Consider the following 26,022-nt stretch of genomic DNA (forward strand, 5'->3'; position numbering starts at 1 on the left):
CCATAGGTCTATATTTGAAACAAGGCTTGGACTCTAAGCCAATGTTAATAATGCTGAGCTAAATTTGTACTACTCCAATGCTTATTATGTCCTCTGGTTATCAAGGTCCTCTTCAAGCAAGTTATAGTTATGTTGTCTTCTATTTTCCAAAAGGAAAAATAAACCCTCTGGTCTCATTCTTTTCGATTTCGAACGGACAAAAGTCCATGGATACCCAAGATACTGCTGCATTTTGTCTGCTTCACTTAACAGACAATGGCTTCATTCTCACCACTAATTTCATTAGCATAGAAGCACTTGTATCTGAAGTATAAAAGCTGCTCTATAAAAGCAAATTCTATTTTCTATTGCACCAGTCAATAACTTTCAAGCTAGTGCCTGATACACGAACATAACACTACATACCTTTAAACTGTCTAATCTTTTTTCTTACTTACCCACATGAATAGCTTGCATATCTGTACAAAATACAAAAAGACACCAGAGATGTCAATTTACATGATATACTGATGGAGTCAGACTTTACTAATGACCAGATTACTTCATTCTTGGCCCAACATTTCCATTAAGTCACTAAGTCCATTAGGACCTGGAGTTCTTACACACATTTTACAATGTCCTTTAAAAATGTGTAGTAGGTCCACTTGCCAACTGGCATGTTTTCAAGGGAAGCCTGGTTAGGCCATAACACACACAAATAGGAAGAAACATTAGAGAGTTTCTTAAAAAGAAATCTACCATGAGAGTAAAGATTAATCATGTTCTAGAACATTCCAATAACCATCCACTAAAAAGGTCTTTAATTTTGGTGTATGGTAGTTAATAGTGGAGGAATCAATAGGAAGACTGTATGCTTGTTGCAGTTTTACTCGCTGGTATAGCAAGCAAGGGCAAAGCACTGTAAAATTTTTTATGAATTTTGAAGCAGTGAGAGGCAAATATCCAAGTGTGAACTTTGGCCAAAACTAGACAGGGAATAGTAATGAATTCAGTAAAATCTCATTCTGCAAATGTAGGGTCTTCATCTCCCTTTCCTCTACAGCTTTCCAACACTACAGTTATCAAACTGCATAGGTTTATAACAAAACAGAGAGACCTTTTATGATTCTGAGTCTGTAACTACTGTGCTGGGAAGACACAGATTCTGTTCATTAAAAGTGAAGATATTATTTAAACTTCTCTAGATTCTCTGTTGCAGTCTTCATTTAAATCCTTAAATTGATCTTACTGATTCTTAACTCCACAGCATGGGAAGAGCTATCTTGAAGAGAGTTCCTAATCCGACAGGAAAATTTGCCTCTTTTGTCGTACCAAGCAAGAGGAGGGTCCGCAGGTTCTACTAGGGCACTTGGGACTTTGGGGGGGGGGGGGGGGGGGGGTGCACAGCTTCTCCAAGAAGGCATACTTTCAAGGGCTAAAAAAAACTTTAAGATGAATGCCAGAAGACAACTGGGGAAAAAGGGAAGGAAAAAAATAATCTACCCTTGGCATGAAGTAAGCAGCAGAAGACAAGGTGTAAAACAGCTGAGACACAGAAAGGAAGGCGTATTTTCATTATACTTTCGTTATACATACCAAGGAAGACTGGAAAGACCTAGATTTAGGGTATATAGGAGTGAGGGTTTTAAAAGAGAAATTTAAATCATCTCAAGCAAGAGAGTAGACCTAATTCCCACACTCATTACTTTAGGCAATACGATACTGTAACTTCATACCCGTATTCTAACTACCAGTGCATACCAACACTCTCAATTACAAAGGACTTCAAAGCGGTGCAAATAACTTGCAGAGGGATCTCACACAGCACCACTGTCTCCACAAGACACCAAACTGTAGACCCTCTGGTGTTTCTTTTCAATCCAATTTCTAATGCCCATTTTGAAACACATATAATCTGAAAAGGCTATGAATATAATATAGAAAAGTTGAATAGCTTTTATGCTTTTTTTTTTTCCTTCAAATACTTAATGGTTTCAACATTTGTTTTCTGGAAACCAAGTCTTTAATGCATACAATGTTTTATGCCTGTAGAGAATAGTTGCGTGAAGTGAAGTGAGAAGACTGGAAAAAATGAATCACTGCCTTGTGATCTGCCTGATCTAGGCCCAATTTCCTTGCATTTCAATCATATTAAATTCCACTCCTGGCAGTTTAAATGTCCCATTAGATAGGATAGATACCGGATTCTCCTGACTGCCGGACTCTTCTTGAAATGTATGTGTAACTGATTATATAGATAACTACTGTTAAAAGCAGGGTATATTGTAACTGAAAGAACCAATGTTTTATAAACAAAAAATAAACTTGTCTTTTTAATCAAGTGATAATCTGTGCTTCCAACTCAGATGTCTTTAGTTTTACTCCATAATGCACTGAACAAATGTTACTGAAATAACTATACCAGGACCGCATCAGCAAAAACTGGAATTTTTCCCATATGGAATAAGTATTGCTATAATTTTCCACATGGTTTTGCTTACTTTCAGTTCTAAATATGAAAACATCATAAACAGAAACAGGCATTTTCATAGAACAGTTATCAAAACCCGTTAGAATCAAAACTTGAACGCTAACGTAACACCACAAGGCAAACAAGTTTGGATTTAAAATAAAATTCCAAAGGCTATACAAAGCAGCTGGCAAATTCAAATTACATCACTGCATTTTCGTCAATTTTTTTTTCCCCTAAGTGTTCACAGAAAATGAATTTGCCATTTTGATAGCCCTAATAGTAAAGCCTGGACAAAAGAGCAATTGTCAGCTTTGGAAGGTTATTTCCCACTCCCAACCAAACAAGAACAATTATTTTCCTGAATTCTATTTCAAAAAGGTTCTGTTTCATTACTAATCTGGAAACAAAGGAGATTGCTTTATAATGCATTATCTGCATTATCCTAACATCCTAATAATCGAGAAACTGGATTAGGTTTCCACCTTGCTAATATATACACAAACTTAGACTGTAATTTGGCAACCTACGCTGTATCATCAAATATTAAACTTGTTATTAATAGGCCTTTGCTTCCAGGGAGTAAGATGCCAGTGAAATATGTAATTTTTGTCTTGTTTGAGATATTACATGTAAGTAAGAGAAAAAGCTCGGGCTTCAAAGTCCTTGCTGCATGGCAATTTGTCTCTCATACAACAGGAGGCAATTTTTAGGCTGATCAGACAGCTACCTATAGCTCAGTACAAACAAATTTGGTAGCTGTGTTTCGGTAAGGGTTCATTCCTGACAGATACTCACCAACTACAATGGCAAGTACAACTCACCATTGTTCTCAAAGCTTTTACAATGCTGTTTTTAACTCCAATAGGAGTATCCTCCATATCCACAGACGCTCCTTCAGAGTTGTTTTACTCATAGTTAAGATAGCCACAGAAGCAAGAGGGAGAGAAACTGTTCCTTATGGAATAAAGTTCTGTTTTATTTTCACCAGCCTTTCTGTAGTTACAAAACACACTGAGGAAAAACAGAGGGGTGAGAATTCTCTGCATTCAGCTGGTTGGACACTGTATCAAAGGTTTTACTAGAAAAATATTTAAACTTACCAGTAGAGAAAACAAGAACTGTGTTATCCCAAAGATTGTATTTTTTCAGAGCATCAGTAAGGTTTCCTACAGCTTCATCCATAAGCGTCACCATTCCTGAATAATGGCGCCTCTTTTCATCCTTAATGGAGGAATATGGTTTCATGTATTCCTCAGGGACCTCAAGAGGTTCATGGACAGACTGAAAAGCGAGGTAGAGAAAGAGGGGCTGGGGTGGAAGGGACAGAACATAAATTAGTTGAATGTAAAGCATTAAATACAAAAGTTACTACAGCAAAAGCAGCCATCATTCATCAAAAGGTACAGGAACTGTGGTTTCATTTCTTCTAGACTTCTCTCTCCTAAGCCCTAAGCATAAACTACTCAAACTCTGATAAACAATTTATGCAGAACTGTGAAAAACATCAGGTGCATCTTTTCTTCATAATCACAGTTAAGAGAGTTTATTTCTGCGACTCTTCTCCCACTAAACTTTCTATTCTCTTTTTAGGAGACAAAGCTACGTGCAAAATCGTTTCTATAAACTCATTTGCCATGACCTGTGTTAATAAAAATCAAATGAAGAAGGGCAGCAGGCCAGGATTTCACAGCCAAAATGGATTCTGACAGGAGACAAGGCAAGTTTTGTAAGCACTAGTTCTCACACTTAGTTGTCCTCTGTCCTGCTGAAAAGCCTCAATTTACAGCACAAGCACAGGTCTCTGCATTAATATTTTATTAACATTATTCTAAATATTCTTTAGTGTTAAAGTTATCAAATAAAGTGACAGCTGCTGACTGTACCTTCTCAGTTTTATGATTGGCTATCAGATCTATAGCTCTTTCTGTGAATAAATTAGTGGAGTACATGTTTTTAAATCTAGTTACAACTTCTTCTCCATCTCGAAAGTCCAGAGCGCAGCGTGTTACATTCTTTGCTTTGATGAGCACACAACGGTCATGAGAGTAGTAATCCTCACTTCCCAGAAGATAGCCTAGAACAGGAAAAGATGACAAATAAACTGACGAACATAGTGTCATATAAACAGGTGCATCAGGAAAAAATTGTCAGAGATAAACATCAAAGATTCAGTGGTTTTTAACCGAAACATTCCTCCAGCATTTGATGATCTATAGTAACATCCCTGGACAAGACTCAGTAGCTCAATATTCAACACTTGTTAGGCTTTTTATTGTTAATACAAACAGTAATTTCAAAACATACAAAACAAAACATTTTGATAGTTAATGACTATGTCCACAACTTTATATCAAAGACATTAGCATTAAAGTAATGCACTCATAGCAAGGGCAACAACCTGTCCAGGTACTATTATGATTTTTAGCTGGTATGATTTTGTATATTTGGCTTTTTGCAGAAGACTTCTCTCTATTAGAAAGTTCGGCGTTATTATTTCGTTTGCCTTTTTTCAGCAACATCAAAGCATAGAGTATTTTTCATGTCAGCTGTGTGGCAATTTCTGATCTGCTGCTGACACCAACTGGTGAAAAGAGACAGTATTATTTAAAGATCTCCAAAGCAAACAGACAAAAATTCTAGTAAAGATTTACTCTATCAAGGCCCATTCTGTTAAGTCTTGAGTACCTTTGCTTTTTACTGACCAGCAACAAAATTCCTCAAAACCCTTAGAATCTCAGTAATTATTAATTTTAAAATTAGATTTCACATTTTATCCTTCTTAAATACCCTGAAAAAACAGCTGAATCGCACAAAATTATATTCTAAAGTTCTGCAAACCCAAACTAAAACTAGGGACAAAGCTCCAAAATAGAGGGACTCGAATTTTTATTCAGCCACTTCAAGTACAGTTATTTGTGCAACAAAATATGCACAGAAGGAAAGAAGTACTATTTGAAATACACTTCTTATACATTTTTAGAAGAAAAATAGCTTTTCTTTCAAACCACAGTGATTTTGTGTGCAGACTGCCTACATCAACATACTCAGTTAGACACAAGTAGCGTTTTCCCTATTTTGAGTGCCCACTGGGAGACATACTGTGTCAAGTTTGCTGAAGAACCAAATGCCCCTAATTGCAAACAATACCTACTGGAATTATGTGAACGTAATAGGATATTAAAACACTATGTCCTATGAAAAATAATTCCATCAGTGTCATGCTGGGCAGCCAATCGCCATGCCGACTTAGATCTAGCCTAGGCCCCTGTATTAAGAGCCTGCTCCCTCCCAGGGTGAGATTTCATGATCAGCTTAAGCTGATCTCAGTCTACACTGCCAGGAAAAGCACTGTCTCTTTTGACGGGATGGGAGCGTGCAGCCAAAGAGGGCAGGGACACACACCCTTCAGCAACAACTCACCTGTATTAACTTAACTCAGTCATGAACCCATAGCCCCAAGCTCCCTCAACAGTCAAAAGAGATAATCAAAGGGAACAGTTCTTCCACCTAAAATCTGGATCACTGCTATCTATAAAGGGAACATAGTGTAACCAGGCTCTTCACCTAAATACCTGAAGCTAGACAAGAGGAATGTGGGCCTCAGTAAGCATAGTTTAAATTTTTCTGCATCTCAGTTAATCAGCTGTAAAACTGGGCAGCAGTACTACACCATTTTACAAAATTATTTTGAAGATATTCAACTGTTTTGAAATATTCCATTCGATGAAAGCATCCTGAAAACAACCAAGTGGGGATTAACAACTTTATATTCAGTACCAAATGGGAAGAGATGCCTTACAGGCTACCTGATTCACATAACATCTATGATACTTGTGCAAAACTATTAGACCCCCAGGCAATACTGGGGCAGGAGCATTGAGAGAGGAAAAACAAATCATATGTAGTTACAAGTTGCTTTGTAATGCACTCACACTTAGACAATCTAATTCTGATTTTTTTTAACCCAAGTGCTTGACTTCACAACTTGGAGTTCTTGTAATATGCTTTTTGGATGCTGTTTTATAGAGGTTCTTACACTACCTTCTTTGCCACAAGCTCTGGGAAAGCCATTTAAAAGAAATGATGCTCTATTACCAAAGCATAAACAGAGCATAGTATAAAGCGCATTTCTCTTTCTCTTTTTAAAAGATTGGCTTATTGGAAGTATTTTATTATTTACAGAACAAGTAATGTCTACTGTCTGATCTAATGCAAAAGTTCAGTTTAAAGACGCCTCTAGAAAACATACTGATAACACACCTTGAATTTCCTAAATATCACGAAATCAAATTAGATGTGGATCTTAAAAAGAGAAATACTTTCTTTGCTAAATTCAATAACTATGGCATTTTCATTCCTTTTGGAAACAGGCATGCTCAAGTATTCATTTAAGGACACACTAACAGTAAATCTACTATTCTTAGAAGAATCAAGCAGTTTCTCCTTATTTTTAACACTATTTGTATTATCCACATTAAATCTAATCATTACCAAAGTAAGTATCAAATCCTCTCCGGGTTGGAAGGCATTCTTTTCTGTACATCCCTAAATGCCACTTCCCCACCATGTGAGTAACATATCCTGCCTCTTTAAGTAGCTCTGGGAGGAGTTTCTCATCCAGGGGGAGACAGCTGGGTTGGCAGGGCCAAATTATTTGGTGTTGTAAACCTGTGTGGATCTAGTAGGAAAAAGAAAGAACAAATATTAGTTACAAGGTAATGACACATTCAGGTAGGCAACAGTATAAAAGCAGGTGCGGAAAGAAACAAAACAGCAGAGCAAGCTAGCATGAGTCTTAGAGGCTCCTGCTTTCACAGATGTACCACAGAGGAGGTACAGGAAGCCAAGGGTGCAGGGCAGGGGGAGTACAGAGGAAGATAACGAAATAGTACTGCAGCTGCTAACAAGGAGATCTTTCCAGGCGCAAATTAAGTGTAATGAAAAATAAAGCCTCCTATGTTTTCATCTAAAAATCTGACAGGTGGCAACTACCATTACAGTCTGTTTGAAGGCTAAGGGCAACATCTCAACATGGAATGAGAAATTTCAAGTGGCACTAGAGAGAGACAAAAAAAAAAAAAAAAAAAAAAAAAAGAGCCTTGCAGTTGAAGCTGCAGAACTTTTGTCCATATCTGAGAATAGTCACTGGATGAAAGGATGATAAAGGCCAGGAAAGCAAATTTTTGCACTACTGTTCTAAATGGACATGATATATACACATATTTATATATGCATTTACATACTTAAAGTAAGCATGAGCACTTTAAGAATAAGTATTTGAATACCAGGGACAAAGCAAGTTGTAGATACAGCCTAGGTCTGACTTGTAATAGCTCCACGTAAGTTTCCAGTCTTAAAAAGTGACTTACGGTATACCTTTACAAAAGTATTACTGATATGATACTCCAAGTAGTGCATTTTGCTTGACGCAAGAAATACTTCAGCTACTGTGTACTATAAACTTACTTTTGTCAACTCCCCTATCTCCCTCCCAAAAAACAAAACAATCATCCTAAACCTAAGACAGAAAACAGACAGACAGATTTAAATATCTTATTTATTTCCAGTAATCAGTCTTTTTTAAAGCACAAAATTTCCAGGATCCCCTGGACCACAAGACAGCTGATTTTGTAACTACACTATGCACTTCAGTCTAGCAAGCCACATGATTAACTTTGAAAGCATCACTTAGCATCACTTTGAATTCACTTTTAAACCAAATGAGCCTTGATCTCAACTGCATGGGTAAGCAGGCCCTCATAAAGTTAACAAGTTATTAATTTTCTCCCAAATTGGAGTTGGGGGAAAAAAAGAAAGTCTTCTTAAAAAAAAAAAAAAAAAAGACAAAAATATTTTTAATATAGTGAAAGACACAAACTAACAAAGCATAGTAACTTCTTCCAGTATCTCTAGAAGGCAAAAAGGAGAGGAGAATAAGAGAAAGTCTATAGTTTTCATAAATCAATACCTTTGCTCTTCTTTGTTCATTTAGAGGAAGATGCTTATCAAAATTTCAGCTTTGGAGAGGACCAGATTTACGTTACTTTCTTAAATCTCAGAGCAAACATTAATCATATCGATGGTAAAACAAAACAAAATTGTGGACATTTGCTACATAATTATTTCCTGCATAGAATATCTCCTCAGTTTTATATAAAGTTACTTGCATTTTCTAATATTATTTTACTCAATTTTAACAAGGTCAACACTAAATGATTAAATTATCGAGTCAGATGCATACCATGAATTTAAATCAAGACTGATCTATGAACGTTTCCAATTTCCACTTTTAAGAGCAGTGCAGAACCTCCAGTTAATGATGAACCATTTCTAGACAAGCAGGTTAGAGTACAAATTGTATTCTAGAAACAGTCAAAATAAAGTAAAGCATTATTTTAGGTTGTTTACATAAAAATTTTGAGAGAGTTGGGAAAAAAAATCAACTATATCTTCCTATTCTTTAGTATGGACTCTTGAGGTTTCTAGGAACAGAACCAAAGTTGCTACAGAAGGGTGTCATCTGCAATGGTCTTTCTGAGAGAACAAGAGATAAAACATATCCACTAGTACAGGAAACCATTTATTTTCATTCTGAACAGTTTCCTTGACAAATCACTATGATTAACACACACATGTAGGATTTTCTGAGAGAGAGGGGAAGTTTCTGAAATACACTTAATCCTTTGTCAGTTCCTTCTTTCTGTCCTTGCTATATTTTTTCCTTCCCTGTTTTTGCTAAAGTTGTTATAAAAAGGAGGGGGAAAGCAAGAGAATAAGAAAGTATAGCAGCATGACGAAGTCTGATTCTTACAGCTGTGCAGCTGAAAAAGAAAAGGAAAATTGAGAGCATAGACTACAAAGCAGCTAGATACCAGACTAAGGTGCAGCCTGTCTGCACCCCATCGAGGGGCACACCTATGGCATCATATAAAGGAGGATGTACAGGTTAGGATGTATGCAAATAAGTTGCATAAACTGAACACACATTGCTGCTTATGGCTGGATCTTGCATGCCTAGCCAATTAAGTGCCTAACGGTAGAGGACAATATCAGAGATATTTTTCAAAAGACACTGCCATGTCTTTTAATCTGAAGTGTACTCACACCTCTACTTTTCTGAAGCAAAGCATCCTGCAACAGACCCACATTTAGTCAGCTTTTAAGCCAGCAAACAAAAAAGTGCAGTACAGATGGTTTATTTATATGTAAATACGCTTCATCTTCATAAAGAGCCTTCCTCCAAGTGTTTCTTTAAGTGAGATAAAGGAAGGCCAAACTACACATAGTATTAATACCAAACAATAGGAAAATGCTTCATCAATTAGCTGTTAACGCAGTATGTTTTATTTAACCCTTTCAGAGTACAGCACCAGGAAGACCAGTGAAAAGCCTGCGAATTAAGAGTGTGAGGAGTGAGGAGCGATCGTGACAAGCAGTTATGTCAAACCTCCCCTGACGAAAAGCACACCGGATGCACCCCTGAACAGCCGGCGGGTTCACACCTCTTTGCGGCTGGATTTTCACCCGGGGGAGGGAGGGCTCTCCCTCGGGACCCCCTCGAGGGTCACTCACGCCACCCCCCGCCAGCGCACGGCGCAGCAGACCATCCCCTGCGAAGCTTCACACGCACACGGAGCGTCGGGACTTCCAGCCTTCCGCTGCGGGACGCGCCAAGAGCAGGCGTCCGCGTCGGCTGCCCGCGGCGGCACGGCGCCGGGGAAGGCGCTCGCAAGCGCCCGGCGACCACGCAGGCGGCACTTAGCTTTCAAACCGGCCGCGAGGGACGCGCTCACCCCGCCGCCGCCGCCGGCCCCCCCCGCTCCGCGAGGGCGCAGCCTCGCCGCGGCGGCCCGCGGCGGCCGTTGGACGCCCCCCGCGCGGCCGCGCTGGCGCCCGCCCCCCGCGCCCCACCTGGTAGCGGCCGCTGAGGAGCTGGCTGCGGGACGGCGTGCACAGCGGCTGCGTGTAGTACCGCTCCAGCCGCACGCCGCCCGCCCCCAGCGCGTCCAGCCGCGGCGTGCGGATGGCCGAGCCGTGCCAGCCCACGTCGCCCCAGCCCAGGTCGTCGGCCAGCACCACCACCAGGTGCGGGGGCGGCCGCCGCGCCGCCGCCAGCCGCAGAAGGCACCAGAGCAGGCAGAGCCGCCGCCAGCCGCCCGCCCGCCGCGCCATCGCCGCCCGCCCGCGCAACCAGGAACTGGGCCGCCGGGCGGGCCGGGCGCCCACGGCCGTCCCCGAGTGGGCAGCGGAGCCCGCCCCGGGGCCGGGCCGCGGCGCGGGGAGCGCCCCCGGTCCGCCCGCCGGGGGCGGAGGCGGGGTGGCGCCGCGCCGCGGTCTCCTCAGCAGCGCAGGGCTGCGGCCGCGGCCCAGCCCTGCTCCTTCACGGAGGCGTGTGCCGTAATTTAGGCCACAAACAGGTTTTCTAACCGTCAGGATAGGGAGGTTTTGCAGTACCGGCCTGGATCGATGCTGTATAGTTTAAGTTGATTCATTTATTAAATGAATCAAAAAACTGATTGTAACGTTGTTGCCCGTCATACCGGAGTATTCAACTCCGTGATGTTGGAGCTCTCTTCCAATTGTATCTTCCTTTAACTCCTACATTACGACCTCCATTGCAGACCGTGGAGCCTTTCCCATGGGGAACCCCGGAACTACGTGGGAGCTTTCGTTTCACGTCATTTTTGCTTCCATGAAAGTCAACAGAGCAATTTTAGTAGAGGACACAGTATATTCTCGTACAAGTAGCTGGAGTGTTACTCAGTTCTCTCTTTGTATCCAAGACCATAGCAGCCCATCCAGACTACACAGAGCTTATTTGACACATAAGCCAGATGGGGCAGCCACGTATTAGTAGCTGCAAAACAGCCCTCGTCTTGCTGCTTGCCAACCTGTGCTACAGCCCTGGAAAGACAAGTCGCCACTGCCGCTGAAGAAGCAGCGGAGGAGTGTGAGATGGCAGCTACTACTGCAGCAGGAAGTGCGTGGTGCCTCTCCTTCCGCTCGTACCAGCATCAGCTGCTGCTCTGATCCCTTCCCCTGCCCATCCCCATCAGCCAAATCATGGGTGACCCAGTGCTTTTTTTCTGGGGGTGTTAGGATATAATTTTGTTTCTATGGATGAGAAGCTTGATCTAGCTCTGGTGGTAAAATATTGCTTGGGACTGTTAGTGAATAGGAAGGAACTGAAGCAACCCAGAAGCTGAAATAACAGCTATGCCAACAAGGCTGTTTCTTCAGACCATGTAATCTTCAAACGCAATATCATAACGACTACTAACCTAATTATAATCTTGATGTAAAATCTAAGACTGAGTACTGTGAAATGACAGAAATAACTGTCAGCTCTATTCAGTTTCATTCATCCATGGAATACATATGAATTTCCGTATCCATTTAAAGATCAAATAATCATGTGTTTGACATTTAGCTGAAATGGTATGTATGTATATTCCCAAATTTATATAGCCATTTGGTGACAGGTGAAAAAAAATCCACATTAAAAATAAAATTTATCAGTAAATAAAGGCAAAGACTGAATATGCCAGACTCCTATTTGCTGTCTTTTTGACTGACAAGTCTCTGTGGAAAGAAGATTCTTTCGCCTATGAATGAAGGCTCCTGGATAAGCCTATGAAGTTACCAGCTCTTTACTCATAAAATCCTTAGTATTCCCTGCTGGTATGAAAACAACAACAATGATGAGAGATGCCACATTTTTTCTACAATAAGAGTGTGCTATATTCCACAGCTCAAAAATACTGCTCGATAACTTCACACTGCACTATCTCCAAATTAGGAAATTACAGGAGGAGATATGTTTGTGAGAGGTAGCTAATTCATTCTGATTGTCATAAATACATAGTTGTATTATGATAATTCAGTGTAAATCAGATGACTGATTTATAATCCCTTGAGAAGTCAGTTTAGGCTTAAATTGCCAAGTCTGACTCATGTACAATATCACGTGACTGATTCCCAGAATGTATATTTTTTAGGTTGCTAGTCCTGACACTTGACTAGACAAAGGGTACTGGCTGTGCTCCCTGCGTCCTGATGTTTCTCTGGGCCTTCTGGGTCAAAGAAATGGAAAGCCCTGCAGAGGCAACTCTGAATAAGATGACAGGAGGACACATTGGAACTGCACTCAGCACACAGGAGAAGAAAATCCGTAATAAAAAGAAACCAGGGAGGCAGCAGTGGTAAGAAGAAGATATATCTGATAGGTAATGTCAAGTGCCAAAAAAATCCAGGCAAAAAGAAGGTGATCTGAGATAAGAGAGAGATAAAACAAAATTTGAAAAGGAAGAGATGAATTAAAAGAATAGATTTTTTTTGTTAAATTTTTCACTCCTAAAAGACAATGAAGAATGATCTGATACTATTAAGGCAAGCTACCACTGGTTTTGTTATACATAGACTTGCAAGTTCTCTTTTCTTCATGTGCAAACTACTGTTAGTGCTGTGTTGTTATAGCTTCATTCTGCCTATCACACCACGTTTATTTTCTTGGTGAGTCTCCAATCAGAGTCAATTCTTGGACAGAGCACAGATGTGCTGGAAGTTCGTGAAGAAGGCTTTCCCTGATGCTTTTGTTCCTCTCAGCTTTAGGACATGGATGAAAATTAAACAAGTTACACTAACAAGACACCCAGAGTCTTTCTTTTTTGGGAAGCAGGCAAACAAGGCCTTTTCTTGCTTATGAGCCCAGTGTCTAAATAGGGCACTGGTATCAGAACAAGAAGCAACAATACTTTCCTAAAGTTAGTTTTCCCTGAAGTGAATTCCATGATTACTGCCAAGCTGATATGTGACTATGAGTTAGATTTTCTTTGTTGAGATGTGATTCACACTGTTCAAAAGACTGGAAACTTCCATCTTACCTTATTTTTAGTTCAGATCCCATCACCAGTCACAGTTGTCTCACTGAATTATGTATTTCACCAACTTCTCCCATATCCTTATTATATGTAAAATTCTATTCAAATGTTAGCACATTCCCATGGAAACAATTCTCGTTCATTCAAAATAATTACCTTCAAACTCTACACAGTGCTCACGAAAACAGAAATGTTGGATATAAATGTTGTGATCAAATTCATAATACCTATTCATCTGGCATGGTTTCAAAATTATTATTGTGCTCAAGTGCTGCTGAACTCATATCCCCTTTTTAGAGGAGTGTCAGGAGTTATTTGCTATTCATCCTGCTCAACAGAATAAGATAACCTTGTTGCCTGAATGGTCAGAGTTATAACACTAAATCAAACCATCTAAAACATACGCAGCAAATACAACTTATTTGCACAGTTGCAGTCTGGATGTTGCTGCTGTCATATTTTCTTTGAGGTTTTTATTAATTTCTATTTCAGAAATTTGGAATCTCAGTCAGAAAATATTATTTATATCAGAGAATAGTCTCTTGAATCAAAAGAATAAATCCTGGAAGTGGCCTGTGTTCAGGCCCCTCAGTCTCGGTTTACATTTTCTGAATTTGAATTTGGATAATTTGGATGTTGTTTGGGGGTTAGCAATTAAGGAAATCATTTGAGTGACAGGCTAAATTATGGTATCCATGTTGATTTTATCATTCCACACAAAGTATGAACATGGCACATCTTGCCATAGTATATGGGAACATGGAACATAAATTCAAGTGGTAGTAGTAACATCCACTCTGGGGTACTAAAGCTCTCTGAAGCAGGGATGAGAATAAAGGAAGATCATATAAAACACGTCTGAAAAACCTGCCTTTTGAGATGTCATAATCTGTTCGCACACAGAAATTTCAGTATTTCGGAAAATCTTCTAGATGACCGTCATTTTTTCACATCATTACGGATTTCTCTCCTTTGTTAGTTCACGTGGCTGCAGAAGACTTAAAAAATGTCCCTTTCAGTCTTTCCACCATTGCATTTTGGTTTGATTGATTGGAAGCCCTCTTAACACATGCATGTACTGCTTAAACATTCTTGCTCTTATTCACTTCCTCTTGCTGTATCTTGACACCATAAGCTTATGCAACATTGTATCACAACATGCCATGAAAAGAAATAATGACAGGAAACCACAAATAACTGCTGAGTCTCCCCCACCAATTTCTTCAGGTTTATAATTTTCATTTTATAACTATGAAGGATTGACCTGTCCCTCAGAGAGGAACTGAACCTCTCTGTGGGAATGATTTGCAGTGGTTCTTCCCCTTAGAAGCAGCATACTGTGCAATGTGCTGCAATGTTTAGCTATCCTAATAAATACTCAGTATGCTGACTTGGGTATCATAGCAGTAGAAAAGAAGCTGGGTGAACTAGGAAGCTCAACCAGAGACATAGCTGTCACAGCTAATGTGCTTCTAATACTCAGCCATGCTTGCTTAAAACTACTTCAAGTATCTCTGCTTCTCAGTGCATTGTTAAACATAAAGCACAGCCATTCCTAAGACATACCACACTGCAACAAGTTGTCAGATACTCCATTTGTCATATTTATGGTCAGTAAGGAATACAAAGCTGTTCTGGTCTTACAAATGGGCTGCAGGAAAGACATCTTACTTTGTATCACCTTTTTCCAGAAACCATGTCTTACATTTTTTGTCTAATTCCCTAAATCTTGAAATGAAAATTAACTGGACAAGGCTCAATCTTGACTGGACTTGGATGACAACAGCTGCCACTGAGAAGCCCATAAGAAATCAGTATTTAGGCCTCCTCTCTTTAGATCATATGTATTCACAGTCTACATATAGTCTTGCTCCAGTTTTCATGGTCATGTTTTGAATCTGAGCCAGAGTACAAGAAAGCACTTAGATGCTTGTTAAGCTTGTGCACATACCTAAACTAAAACATACTTTTGAATGCCCTACTGAATAAAGGTAGGATTTTTCAGCAGTCTCATGCTCCTGTTATCTATGAATATATATTATCTATGAATATTATATATAAACAAGTACATGGACACAATTTCTGAGCTCACCTGAATGTTGGAATTATCTCTGTGATTCATTATCTTTTGCACAGGTTGCAGAAAACCTGCCCTTTCTGAACAGTCTGTCTGCTCTGGTCAACATGCTAATGAATAGCACTTCTTTCTTCCAAGATGGAAAACAAAATCTGCTTCTAGTGCCCTCAGAGGAGAAGACATCAGCAAAACAGAAGTGGCTTCCACAATTGCTGGACAAGTGTTTTGGTGTAGCAAAGCCTACTGGGAAAGTGTATGCAAGAACCTGTTTCAGTGTAACTGTTATTGTACTATACACTCCAGGACATCATGACTAGTGAATTTGCATGTTCTTGGGCAATAATGAAATCAGAAACTATGTCCTTAAGAATTGTTCTCCTCTTCCGCGTTCTAAATCAAGCCATATTGCATTGTGTTGTTTTCTAGGTTTCTTAAATGATCAGGGAAAGATAGTGGCAAGTGCCTTATTACAAATAGTATCACCTTTATCAAAAATAACATCTCTGGTTGGTTCAGCAAAGTAGAACCAAATCACTCATGAAGGAGTAACAGAGAATAATTTCTGAATGGATTTTTCACTCAAGACAGCAATATGTGCTAACCTGCCACATCTTATATTTTATTTTGACCTCAATTGTAAAGGATATTCAGAACAGCAGAATGTAATTCCAACTTTCCTTAAATTTTTAGCAAGAATAGCTGTTCATTATGCAAACTGCGTTTCTACTGCATATTCTATTTTTACATTTCTTCTTTGCTGAAGATTTAGAGGCACCAACTGTTCTGGAAGAAAGTGCATTCTGGACATTCTTTATATTTATATGACCATAGAAAAGGATTATCTGTAGCCTAATGATGAATGTTATTCTTTGTAAGTGGGAATAGTGACATTGGTGTGATTCAAAAGAATTATTGAGCATATTATGGAATTTAGAAGTGTGTTTTAATCATTTATTGTGTTCCTGTTGCTTATATTATCCCAATCCTGCTTATTCAGGTTATCAAATATTTAACATTGATATAATTAACAGGAAAAGGACAAACAGTTCTTCAGTGTCTAAATCTTCATATTTAGACCATTAAATCAGTGCTCCATCATGCAGTACTTTTTAGTTCTATCCAGAGATTGAGCAATAACACCATGTGTGTTGTAAAATATTACATGTAATCTACTAGAAGATCCATATAAAATAATGACCATAAAGAATGGGCTTCCTCTAAATGTTTAATTAGGAAGAACTAAATTTTGATCTTCTGTCAGAATTTCTGCTGCGATAACACATTGGGAAGCAATGTTAACAGTTCAGTTTCCCTTTAATTATTATTTTTTAACCATTGTTGAATTTTATTTCAGTACTTTAGACAGCATTTCTGTGCAGAGCTAGTGATACTATTTTAATGATAAGTTTGTGACATCAAGGAGCAATGATAAAGTACTTTACCCCAAAGAGAGGCAAGGGAGGAACTATGTCTCAAGGAGAAAGAATTTGCTATTGGCCAGTACCAAAAGCAATTTTCTCCCCTGCTCAGATCTCCTGGACAGCGTGTGGACAAGCTGAATAGAGGATCTACTCATTCCCAGCCACTTTCTGCTCACAACTGCTATTGAGAAGGAGGCATGCACAGCAGTTCATTAACTGTGCTCAGATCTCTGATGTGAATAGCCCATAAAAGGAAGCAAGAAGGCAACACCGTAAAATTCCTCACTGACATGGCATCTTGCATTTAGTGATTAATGAATCTGAGTAGTCTGATTTTCTTAATTTCATGGCTATAAATAGAACTATTTCTTACTGCACAATTTCCTGTACCCACCATCTGTGTTCACGCTTTGGGACTTCTACCCTTTCTCTGCAGGCAGGTTCTCGTTGGTTCAGTCAGCACCAATGGCTCTTTTATAATAGTTGCTGAATAATTCTTTCCTAAAAGTTCAACTTCCAAATTCTGTCCAACTTTGCTAAGTTCTGTGGGAACATATGCAAAAGCCAGACTCTGCTGAGCACAGTAGCTGAAACAGCCAGATGTGGTATTGCCAATAACCTGAAAAAAGAAACAAACATGCATCTTTATTTTCACCACATAGTGGGGTTTCCAAAAAAAAAAAAACCAAAAACTGTACCTCTTAGATATTAGTTTCTGTTTATAAACTTCATATATCAAGTAATTTTTGAGTGTGTCATGCAGTTCATAATTTTCCTCACTGGGTGAAATCACCCTAAGTTGGGATTTTTTACGCCTTAAACCCCCAGTCTATTCCTATTGTGTTCAATTAACTTTTCAACCGAAACAAACACTATTCACATTTATATATACAATAATTTAACTGCTAATGAGTGCTTCAATACCTAATCTGCACTGAAATGCGACAGGTTAAACTTTGTTTCTTTTTTTTTTTAAGTGAATAATAAAAGTCATGTTAGGAGAATGGTGAACCTGCAGGAAAAAAAGAATAGATGACCTAATATTGTAGTCTGGTCCAGCTCTAGTTTCTGTAACTTGATAGTATATCACATTTTATCTGTAGATATATACAGTTAGCCTTTGCTTCCTGCTTGAATATCAGAAAATAGTATCATAGCTTCAAATTGTTCTGTGCCAGTAAAACAAAAATAATACATTCACACTTGAAACACAAAGTTAGATTCTGTTCATGGAGAATTAACTTTTGTTTCTTGTAACATGATCTATAGCCCTTACCTTGCCATTATGCCACACACTTTCATTTCCCTCTGGATCAATGTTATCTGTTTCCAGCATGAGATATGCCAATCGCCGTTTCAACCCCTTTTCTTTAATCTGCTTCAGCACTTGCTTTCCTATAAAGTCTGCTGGCTGAAAAAAAATAAGATAATGATGATAAATGGTTACTCAGGTTTTGCAAAAAGATTAGAGATGCAAGCATTTATATTTGTCTTCATTTGTTTTCCTATTGCTTATATGTTCTATGTGAAATACAGATTAAATCAAATCTTTGTCAGACATTGTATCTTGACTACAGTAAGTGATATGATTGGTGATTTTTTCAGTATATTAATTTGTCTAGATCTCAATCCTTTAATATCCATAATTCCAAATGAAGTAGAAATACATATATAGTTAGACATGTATGTTACAGCAATATTTGCCTAGTTAAGGTTGTGAGCCAGAAGGCTGTGTTTCATTCCGGTTTCTACTAAAAAAAAGGAATTCCAAGACACAGAGCCTAAAGCCCTGGCCTCCCTCAGTGGACTCTCATCTTGTTTGATGCTATCAGCAAGTGTGACAGTAACTTGTTAGCATTTCATTCTGGCGTCTCTGTGTGAGGATGCAGAGCTGGCAGTTTGCTCCATATTCTTGTTTTAAGGTATGTAGTCTTTTTTCCTGTATCTGCTATTTTATGGGATAATGCAACATGTTAGCTACAGAGTATTGTCATTCAAAGTTCCCCTTTTTCAGCTTCCCTAAAGAGCCGTAGGCAGATCTTCATATCTCTAGAAGCAGACTGCATAAACGTACAAGTACTGGGGGAGACATCTGTAAGCCTCAGTAATCCTAAAGGGTACGGAAGACAGTATTTATTGTATGTGACAATGTGACCTTATAGGTAGCCTGATTCCACTGCCAGGTGCACAGATATAAGCTTATTTTGCCTACTTGTGACTGTGAACTTGATTTGTCTCACCCTATTGTCTCCCAAGTCTTTAATGCAACTCGGACCACTTCCTTAGTTACTTGGCTGGGAAGAGAATAAATTGGAAAAACAGGCTATAGAAAGAAGAATTATTATAAACTTTGTGGTCTAGGACAGAGGGCCTCAAGTGCCAAGAAATCAGCTTACATGAAGTGAGAGAGAAAGGAAACCTGATTCTTCAGGCCTTCTAATGGGAGCACAGCTGCATGTCAGATCATGAGAAGAAAGAGTACAGAGATTAGTAGCTGCATCACAACTCAAACTGACTAGCTGTCTTGGTGGGTGGCATGTGACAGCAGAAAAGGGTGTATGCTGCAAACGGTGTGAGCTGCAAGCATTGTAGAAAGAGAGTGTTAGACTGAAGCCAGATGAACAAGAACAACGCGGAAACTTGCCAGATCCGTCAAATTTAGATGATATTACTGAAAATTTGGAATGACAAGTGGAAGGAATGAACTGGAGTTTACTACCAGTTCTTGCTGAACCCACCTGGAACAGGTAGTGTGGATCTGCAACTGCTGATCTTGGTCATCTTTAGAGTAAACACATCACCAAGGCATTATAGCCGTATTTGTGAGTGTGATACCTTATAATTAGTGGGTATAAAGTCACAGAGTCACAGTGTCAGAGTGGTTGAGGTTGGAAGGTACCTCTGGAGATCATCTAGCCCAATCCCCCTGCTCAAGCAGGGTCACCTAGAGCATGTTGCATAGGATCATGTCCAGACAGGTTTTGAATATCTCCAGAGAAGGAGACTCCACAAACTCTCTGGGCAACCTGTTCCAGTGCTCTGTTACTCTCACAGTAAAGAAGTTTTTCCTCATATTCAGATGGAACTGCCTGTGTTTCAGTTTGTGCCTGTTGCCTCTTGTCTTTTCACTGGGCACCACTGAAAAGAGTCTGGCCCCATCCTCTTGATACCCTCCCTTCAGATATTTGTATACACTGATAAGATCTCCTCTCAGTCTTGTCTTCGGGAGACCTTAGTAACATGTCCACCCAAGAGAAAAGGAAACCACAGGACAAGCTACAGCAAGTGGGTATTTCAATGGTACCACAATGATTTCTGCTTCCTTCATCAGAAATGTCCATATGGGTGTTGTGAGCAATCTTCCTTCCCATTACAAGTCTAACATATTTTTCTTAAAGCCCCCAGTATTTTACTAATAGAAGACTAAGACTATATGATTTGTGTTTGTGTTTTGCATATAGTAATCATAAAATTTTAATTAGAAGATATCGCTTTTCACAGAATTACATTTCTATTACACAGGAACATTTATAAAAGTGAACACCTACAACTAAAACTAAGACTGTATACCACAGCATGACACCCAGACTGAAATGCTTCGGGTGACAGAGGTATTCGTGGAGTAAACTTAGCACTGAACCAACTCCTTCCTATATATGCAAATGTAGTATCTGCTATTCAGTCTCAAGGGAGGTAATTGTAGTATGTAAAGTCAGTGCCAGCTGATCTAGGGCATTCTGACTGGCCTCCAACTGCAGCTCTTCCATAAGTCTTGTGTTAAATTTGCCAGCCCTATGTGGATGTTACTGATACACTAAGGCATCTAAAATGGCAGTATGAATGCCTGTAAATTCACATCTTTAGGTCTCTTAGTAATCAGAGAGTGGTAACAGACAGGAATCTCTCAGAACTAGCTTCTGACAGCATTTTTTACAGTGCCCTTTTCCTATGTTGAGTCACCCTCAAGTCTACCAAAAAACAGTTGTAACCCTTCACTTTGGGAATGCAGTATCACACAGCACTGATATAGTTACTGCTGTACTGCCAGCATGGCTTCTTTTTTTCTGCAGTATTCAGATACCTGTAGGTGCATAGATATAGACAGAGGTGAAACTCAGCCCTTTAAAATATTTCTGATTTTCACAGTGATTTTTTTTCAAGATTGTGAGTTAATTTACGATCTATAAATTCCTCATTTACAAATGGAAAAACAGTTTCCATAAAGGTTAATGCAGCAATCATAATTGGAGCCTTGAGTATGACCTGATAACAGATGTGTACTGCTTTAATGGGTCACTTCAAGATTAACTGTATAGATGACAGTTAACCCTGTTAATATACTAATTACTGGAACCTTGAGGTTGACAGCAAAAATAATTTCGTCTTCCACTTGTTAATTAGCTGCTAGTGGTATATATGGAAATTATTAGAGCAAGCAGGTTGCAGGTTTAAAATCTTTGTATTTCTGGATCATTCCTTGCCTATTCATAACAGACACAAAATGAAATTCTTACTCAATCAATTCCAATTGGGGCAGGCTTTGGGCCACCTGGAATAAACTACTTTACAGTTCTCTTGCTAACTAGAAATGGATTTGGGGGTTGGCATATAGTGGGCTTGTTCTTTTTTGGTTTATTTCCTTTGGAAATAGCAACCTGATATTCCTTGAAGGTTAAAAATATTCTTGTCTCTTTAGAATTCATTGGAAAAAAAACACACGAGGTAATCTGGGATTCTCAAACTCTGCAAAAATATATACACATACACATTTTTTCAAACAAATAAAACAACCTGTTAAGTAATTCTCATCATAAATCTGTCTAGTTCAGTCTTCTTATTTTACAGTTCTTGGGTCACATCAATTGTACTCTAAGCAGATTTCCATCATTATTCATTTTCGTTTGTCAGTGTGTGTGTGTGTGTGTGTGTGTGTGTGTGTGTGTGTGTGTGTGTGTGTGTGTGTCTGTGTAGACATGAGGTCCCCTCTCCCTCTCCCCTTCTCTCTCTCACTTCCTCTCATTGTAACTCAGTGTGGCTATTGGTAACAATGCCTTCCTGTTTTGAGAAGAAAATTAGTCAGTATGGGTATTGCCTCTATTTGTTTTAGCTTGTCACACTAAATATAAGGTAAGATAATATCCCCTTTAAAACAGTGGACTATAATTCACTTAAAGCATTTGGAATCAACAGAAGAAAAAAAGACGGAAACAGAGGAAAACCCCAAAGCAAATGTCAAATTTAAACCCATTCATATTGTCTCATAGTTTTAAAAGAGTAGTCACTTGTGATGACATGTAGTAACAATCTAAAACTTTTACTACTTAGAGTACAATGAGTCACAATAAGCTAAGCCTAAAATGCAGGAGAATTCCATTTTCTTGGCATGAGCTCCCAAAGCACTAATTTGAGGCAGATGTAATATTCTTCATAGTAAGTAAAAACACTTCTTAAGAGTAAAATAAGGGCAACACCAACTGTTTAGCTTCTTATAATAATATGAATGCAGTTCACCAGATAAAAATAAAAATGGTGGGTTGTACTTTTTACTGGTGTTATCTAACACACAGATTATAAGGAAAAATAATATTAAAAGGAAATCAGTTAAAAATTTTCAAATAGCATATAGCAAAGGGGGCTTACAGATTATCTCATCTATTAACATGTTGTAACGTACTGGACATTCATATTTGCCTTGCCCTTTTCCTCAGCAGACTTTTACCTTGTGTCAGTTACCGTATGTTGGCCAATGCAAGATAAGTTTGTTTTTTAAGAGTTCAGGAGAGATTAACCAGTGGGGTCGTTTTAGGCATAGTGATGTATCCTGCAAAGTTTAACTCACAGCATGTATTTCAAATATGCTTGGCTTTCAACATCCTACAGATCCTAATTCTAAACCCTCCTAAAAATCTTTTGTTGCTGAAGGGAAGTTAAGGCACAGAAATTATCTATAGAACTTCCACTTTCTTTTTTAGACTGTGCAGTAGGAAAAACAGTATACAGCAGTTTAGCAGAATAAATTCTGTGTTTCTAAGAAGAAAAATGTTATATCCATTCAATAAATAAGTGACAATAAATATATGCAAATCTCTCTTAATAACGAAATGCTGTAATTTATTTGGTATGCTACTTAGGACTGCTGGCATACAGCCAAATTATGTACACAAAGCCGCCCAACTGAGTAAAGCAGCATCAACAGCTGCCGCAATCTCCTATAACCATTGCATTACAACATACCGAAGACAGCATCCATACAATATTTTGAAATAAATTATTCTTAGTTGGATGCTCTTGAATAATTTCAGGGCAACACTCCAAATGATAACCCCCTCAACAGGGTGATAGCTGAAGAACATTTTCCTCTGCAGGCAGCAAATATTTTACAGGTTTCCTTTTTCTGCAGCAAACCAAAGCTACAGTTTATACTGTGCAAAACAGTTTTCTAAGGGAGATGCGGCCAATCAGTATGAATGGCACCTGCAGCACTGTTCTTTCATTCAATCTGCCTAAGCTATTTTTGTAAGCAAACAGCCACTTTAAAGAAATGGATATGACACAAATTCCTGATGAAAATTTGAATTATTTCAGCTCAAAATTCCTAGCTCAGTGGGTTCTTATTGCATTATGTGATCCACCAAACCCTTTGGTAGTGACCTAGGTGTGTATTTTATACAGAAAATAAAATCACTGCAGATTTTTTCCAATTTATTTTATACTTTGTGTAACTTGATAGAGTAAATCCTCTGTTACCGGGGCTCTCTGGATTTCAAATGAAGTAACAATAAAGGCCAATTCAGCTCCCAGATTCTAATTTGGATGGGAGGATTTAGGGGGAAAAGTCCAGTGAGTAAATAAGCTATAGGTGTAATAAATGGGTAGCAAAAGAGAGCAAAACAAAAACTTATCCCTTCCCCCTGCCACTAGATACTGGTGGGTCTAGCACCTCTTAGCCATCACTCCATCCTTTTCGAGATCCCTCTGTTTTCTCCCAGCTTCCTTATCCCTTCTTCGGTAAAACCCGCGCTCTTACTTCTTTCCTCCCCTTTGTTGCTTGGAAAAGGAATGGCACAAAGCACAATCTTATTCCAGCTTGAGGAGCAAGGTCAGTACTATGCTCACACTCTCTGAACAGGAGGGATGCAAGGTGGAGAAAGGGGGGGAAGCACAGGCAATGGCAATAGGGAGGAGTTGCAGAAATCGTTGCTGGTCCACTTGTCCAATCTCAAAGAGTTGGACAACTGTTCCCAGTAGACCTAGTGAGCAAGTGCCAGGCGTTGCATCTGTTAAGCCTGCCCTATATTGGATTTTAGAAGTGAGAAGACAAAAATGAACCATTTGCTACAGTCAGGCAAAAAGCTCCCATTTCGAAGTCAGCAATTGCTTTACTAAAACAAATTCACTTAAGAAGTGGAAAAGCATAAGCAAATGGCCATAAGTGGTTGTTTCCATGCTTACCCCTTCTCACTCCTAGACTCCATCTTTCTGAAACCCTGGAGTCTCCTTCAGGTGAAAGGCTTTGATGTCACCACTGCTTAACAACGCTACAGGCCATAAGACCTAAGCACAGAGTTACCAAGAGTTACTGGCTCAGAACAGTAGCATTTTACACACATACTGATACGAATGACTACATATGATACAATGCTGCAGAGAATCAGAGCCAGCATATACAGCCTCCTTTCTGCCACTTTCCCCACCCTCCTCACCTAGCACTGAGTGGTGCTTGTGGCCAGAAACCCTTAGGCCCGTTGGCAGAACTCACTAGAACTCTATTCTGCTAAGGTTCCCTTACGGAAGGTATGCTCTTTTCAGTTGTGCCAATCCAACCTTTTTGGGTGTTCTTTCTCAAAACTGCATCCATGAAATGATGAAAAAAACCCTTTTTCCTAAAAGAATGTACTGTTTTGTGCTTTAATGGATCAGAACACATCACTTTAGACCATTTTAACACAAAGAGTTGGGCTGACAGAACTGAGGGGCAGTTCTGGCAGAGGGGAGAGGGGAGAAACAAACAGCTGGAAAGAGGAGGAACCTGCTACCAAAGGAACAAAAGGGGAGAAGCACAGTCTTACAACTGCTCTTATCTGCACCTGAGCTTATTATTAACAAGTTATGTATAGTTATGCTGGAGGTCAGGTCATACTCAAATCTTTGCTCAATAAATCTTGGATTTATAGTTGATCACCCATCTGCATTAAGCTCTTAAGCATGACATTCAACTTCTATGCATAATGAATGAGGGAGCAATTAAATGCTTATCTATGTAATAGGTGCAATAGTAAAAGCCACCACTGAAATCAGATGTCAAAGTTGGAAGGAGAGGTGGGACTTGTATTCCAAAGGGCATTTCTTGACAGCTAAATGCAGGTGGGTACTGAGTATTGCTGGTGGAGATGAGAAAGAAATACTCAGAAGCAGACAGGGAAAGGAGCAGTGGAAGAAACAACTGAGGTAGTAAACAAAAATTGTGCTATTATGGGCAATAAGAAAAAGCAACGGGAGAGAGATTTGGCATAGTGTATAACTAGGAAAGAGGCTTGGAATGGAGAACAAAAACTGCCCCAGTTTTGAAAATAAACAGGACTGAAACAAATAAATACCCGACTCTGAAAGCAGTATCTCTTCTTAATGGCAACAAACGCCAAACACTAGCTAACCACTCAGCTCCAAGCCTAGAAGAGTGCATCAGAACAGAATCCTAAAGGGATTTTCATTATCTACCTCATTCTCTTCTCGAAGAGAAGCTGTTGCCGCAGAGTGCCCAGGAGATGGCACTCTTGTATACAGCATAAAAGAAATTTTAAAAACAGTTATATAGAGAACTTTATAGTTCTGTACTCTTGATGATTACTGGCACTTTTGGTTTAACATGGAAAACAATTCTAAAAGAGTTCTTTTCTGTGAGTTATTCAGAGTAATATGGAGATTTTCACTGTAATGTGAGGTTTATTGGGCCTTCTGGACTGTTATGCTCAGGAGAAAATGGGCTGTTTTAAGAATATTGTATTAGCTACTAATGATCAAACACTCGAGAAGAATAAAAAAGCACATGCTAGCAGTTTTTGATAACACAAAGAGCTTCTGAAAAGAGGAAGAAAATAACTTTTTCTCTATGTCAATAGTGAACATAATAAGCAGTAATAAGTTTAAAGTGTGGCATAAAAGATCTAGGATGGAAGATAGAACACATTTTTC

The 26,022-nt window shown here is 39.1% G+C and overlaps 2 protein-coding genes across 6 annotated transcripts in view; both read right to left on the reverse strand.

Moving 5' to 3' along the window:
• Window positions 1–10,687, reverse strand: part of LOC135323459 (arylsulfatase B-like) — a 90,547-nt gene extending 79,860 nt beyond the window's left edge. For 4 of the 5 annotated variants that reach the window (XR_010386067.1, XR_010386068.1, XR_010386069.1 and 1 more), the window contains exons 1-4: window positions 10,364–10,687; window positions 6,944–7,130; window positions 4,336–4,526; window positions 3,553–3,760 (exon numbers count right to left, since the gene is read on the reverse strand). Coding sequence is in view for 2 of the 5 variants with exons in the window: in XM_064501728.1 (XP_064357798.1) it covers window positions 3,553–3,760; window positions 4,336–4,526; window positions 6,944–7,130; window positions 10,364–10,624 (847 nt within the window). In the remaining 3 variants the exon portion in view is untranslated. Of the gene's footprint in view, window positions 1–3,552; window positions 3,761–4,335; window positions 4,527–6,943; window positions 7,131–8,693; window positions 9,466–10,363 lie in introns of those variants that run through there. The other variant, XM_064501729.1, reaches the window with a different exon arrangement.
• A 5,659-nt stretch (window positions 10,688–16,346) lies between these two features.
• The window catches only part of LOC135324917 (dimethylglycine dehydrogenase, mitochondrial-like), a 46,183-nt gene continuing 36,507 nt past the window's right edge, over window positions 16,347–26,022 (reverse strand). The window contains exons 15-16 of the mRNA XM_064501998.1: window positions 18,107–18,241; window positions 16,347–17,449 (exon numbers count right to left, since the gene is read on the reverse strand). Coding sequence (XP_064358068.1) covers window positions 17,234–17,449; window positions 18,107–18,241 — 351 coding nt within the window. The 3' untranslated portion in view covers window positions 16,347–17,233. The remainder of the gene's footprint in view (window positions 17,450–18,106; window positions 18,242–26,022) is intronic.

Source organism: Dromaius novaehollandiae, chromosome Z (assembly GCF_036370855.1).
Source record: "Dromaius novaehollandiae isolate bDroNov1 chromosome Z, bDroNov1.hap1, whole genome shotgun sequence".
NCBI classification, from domain to species: domain Eukaryota; kingdom Metazoa; phylum Chordata; class Aves; order Casuariiformes; family Dromaiidae; genus Dromaius; species Dromaius novaehollandiae.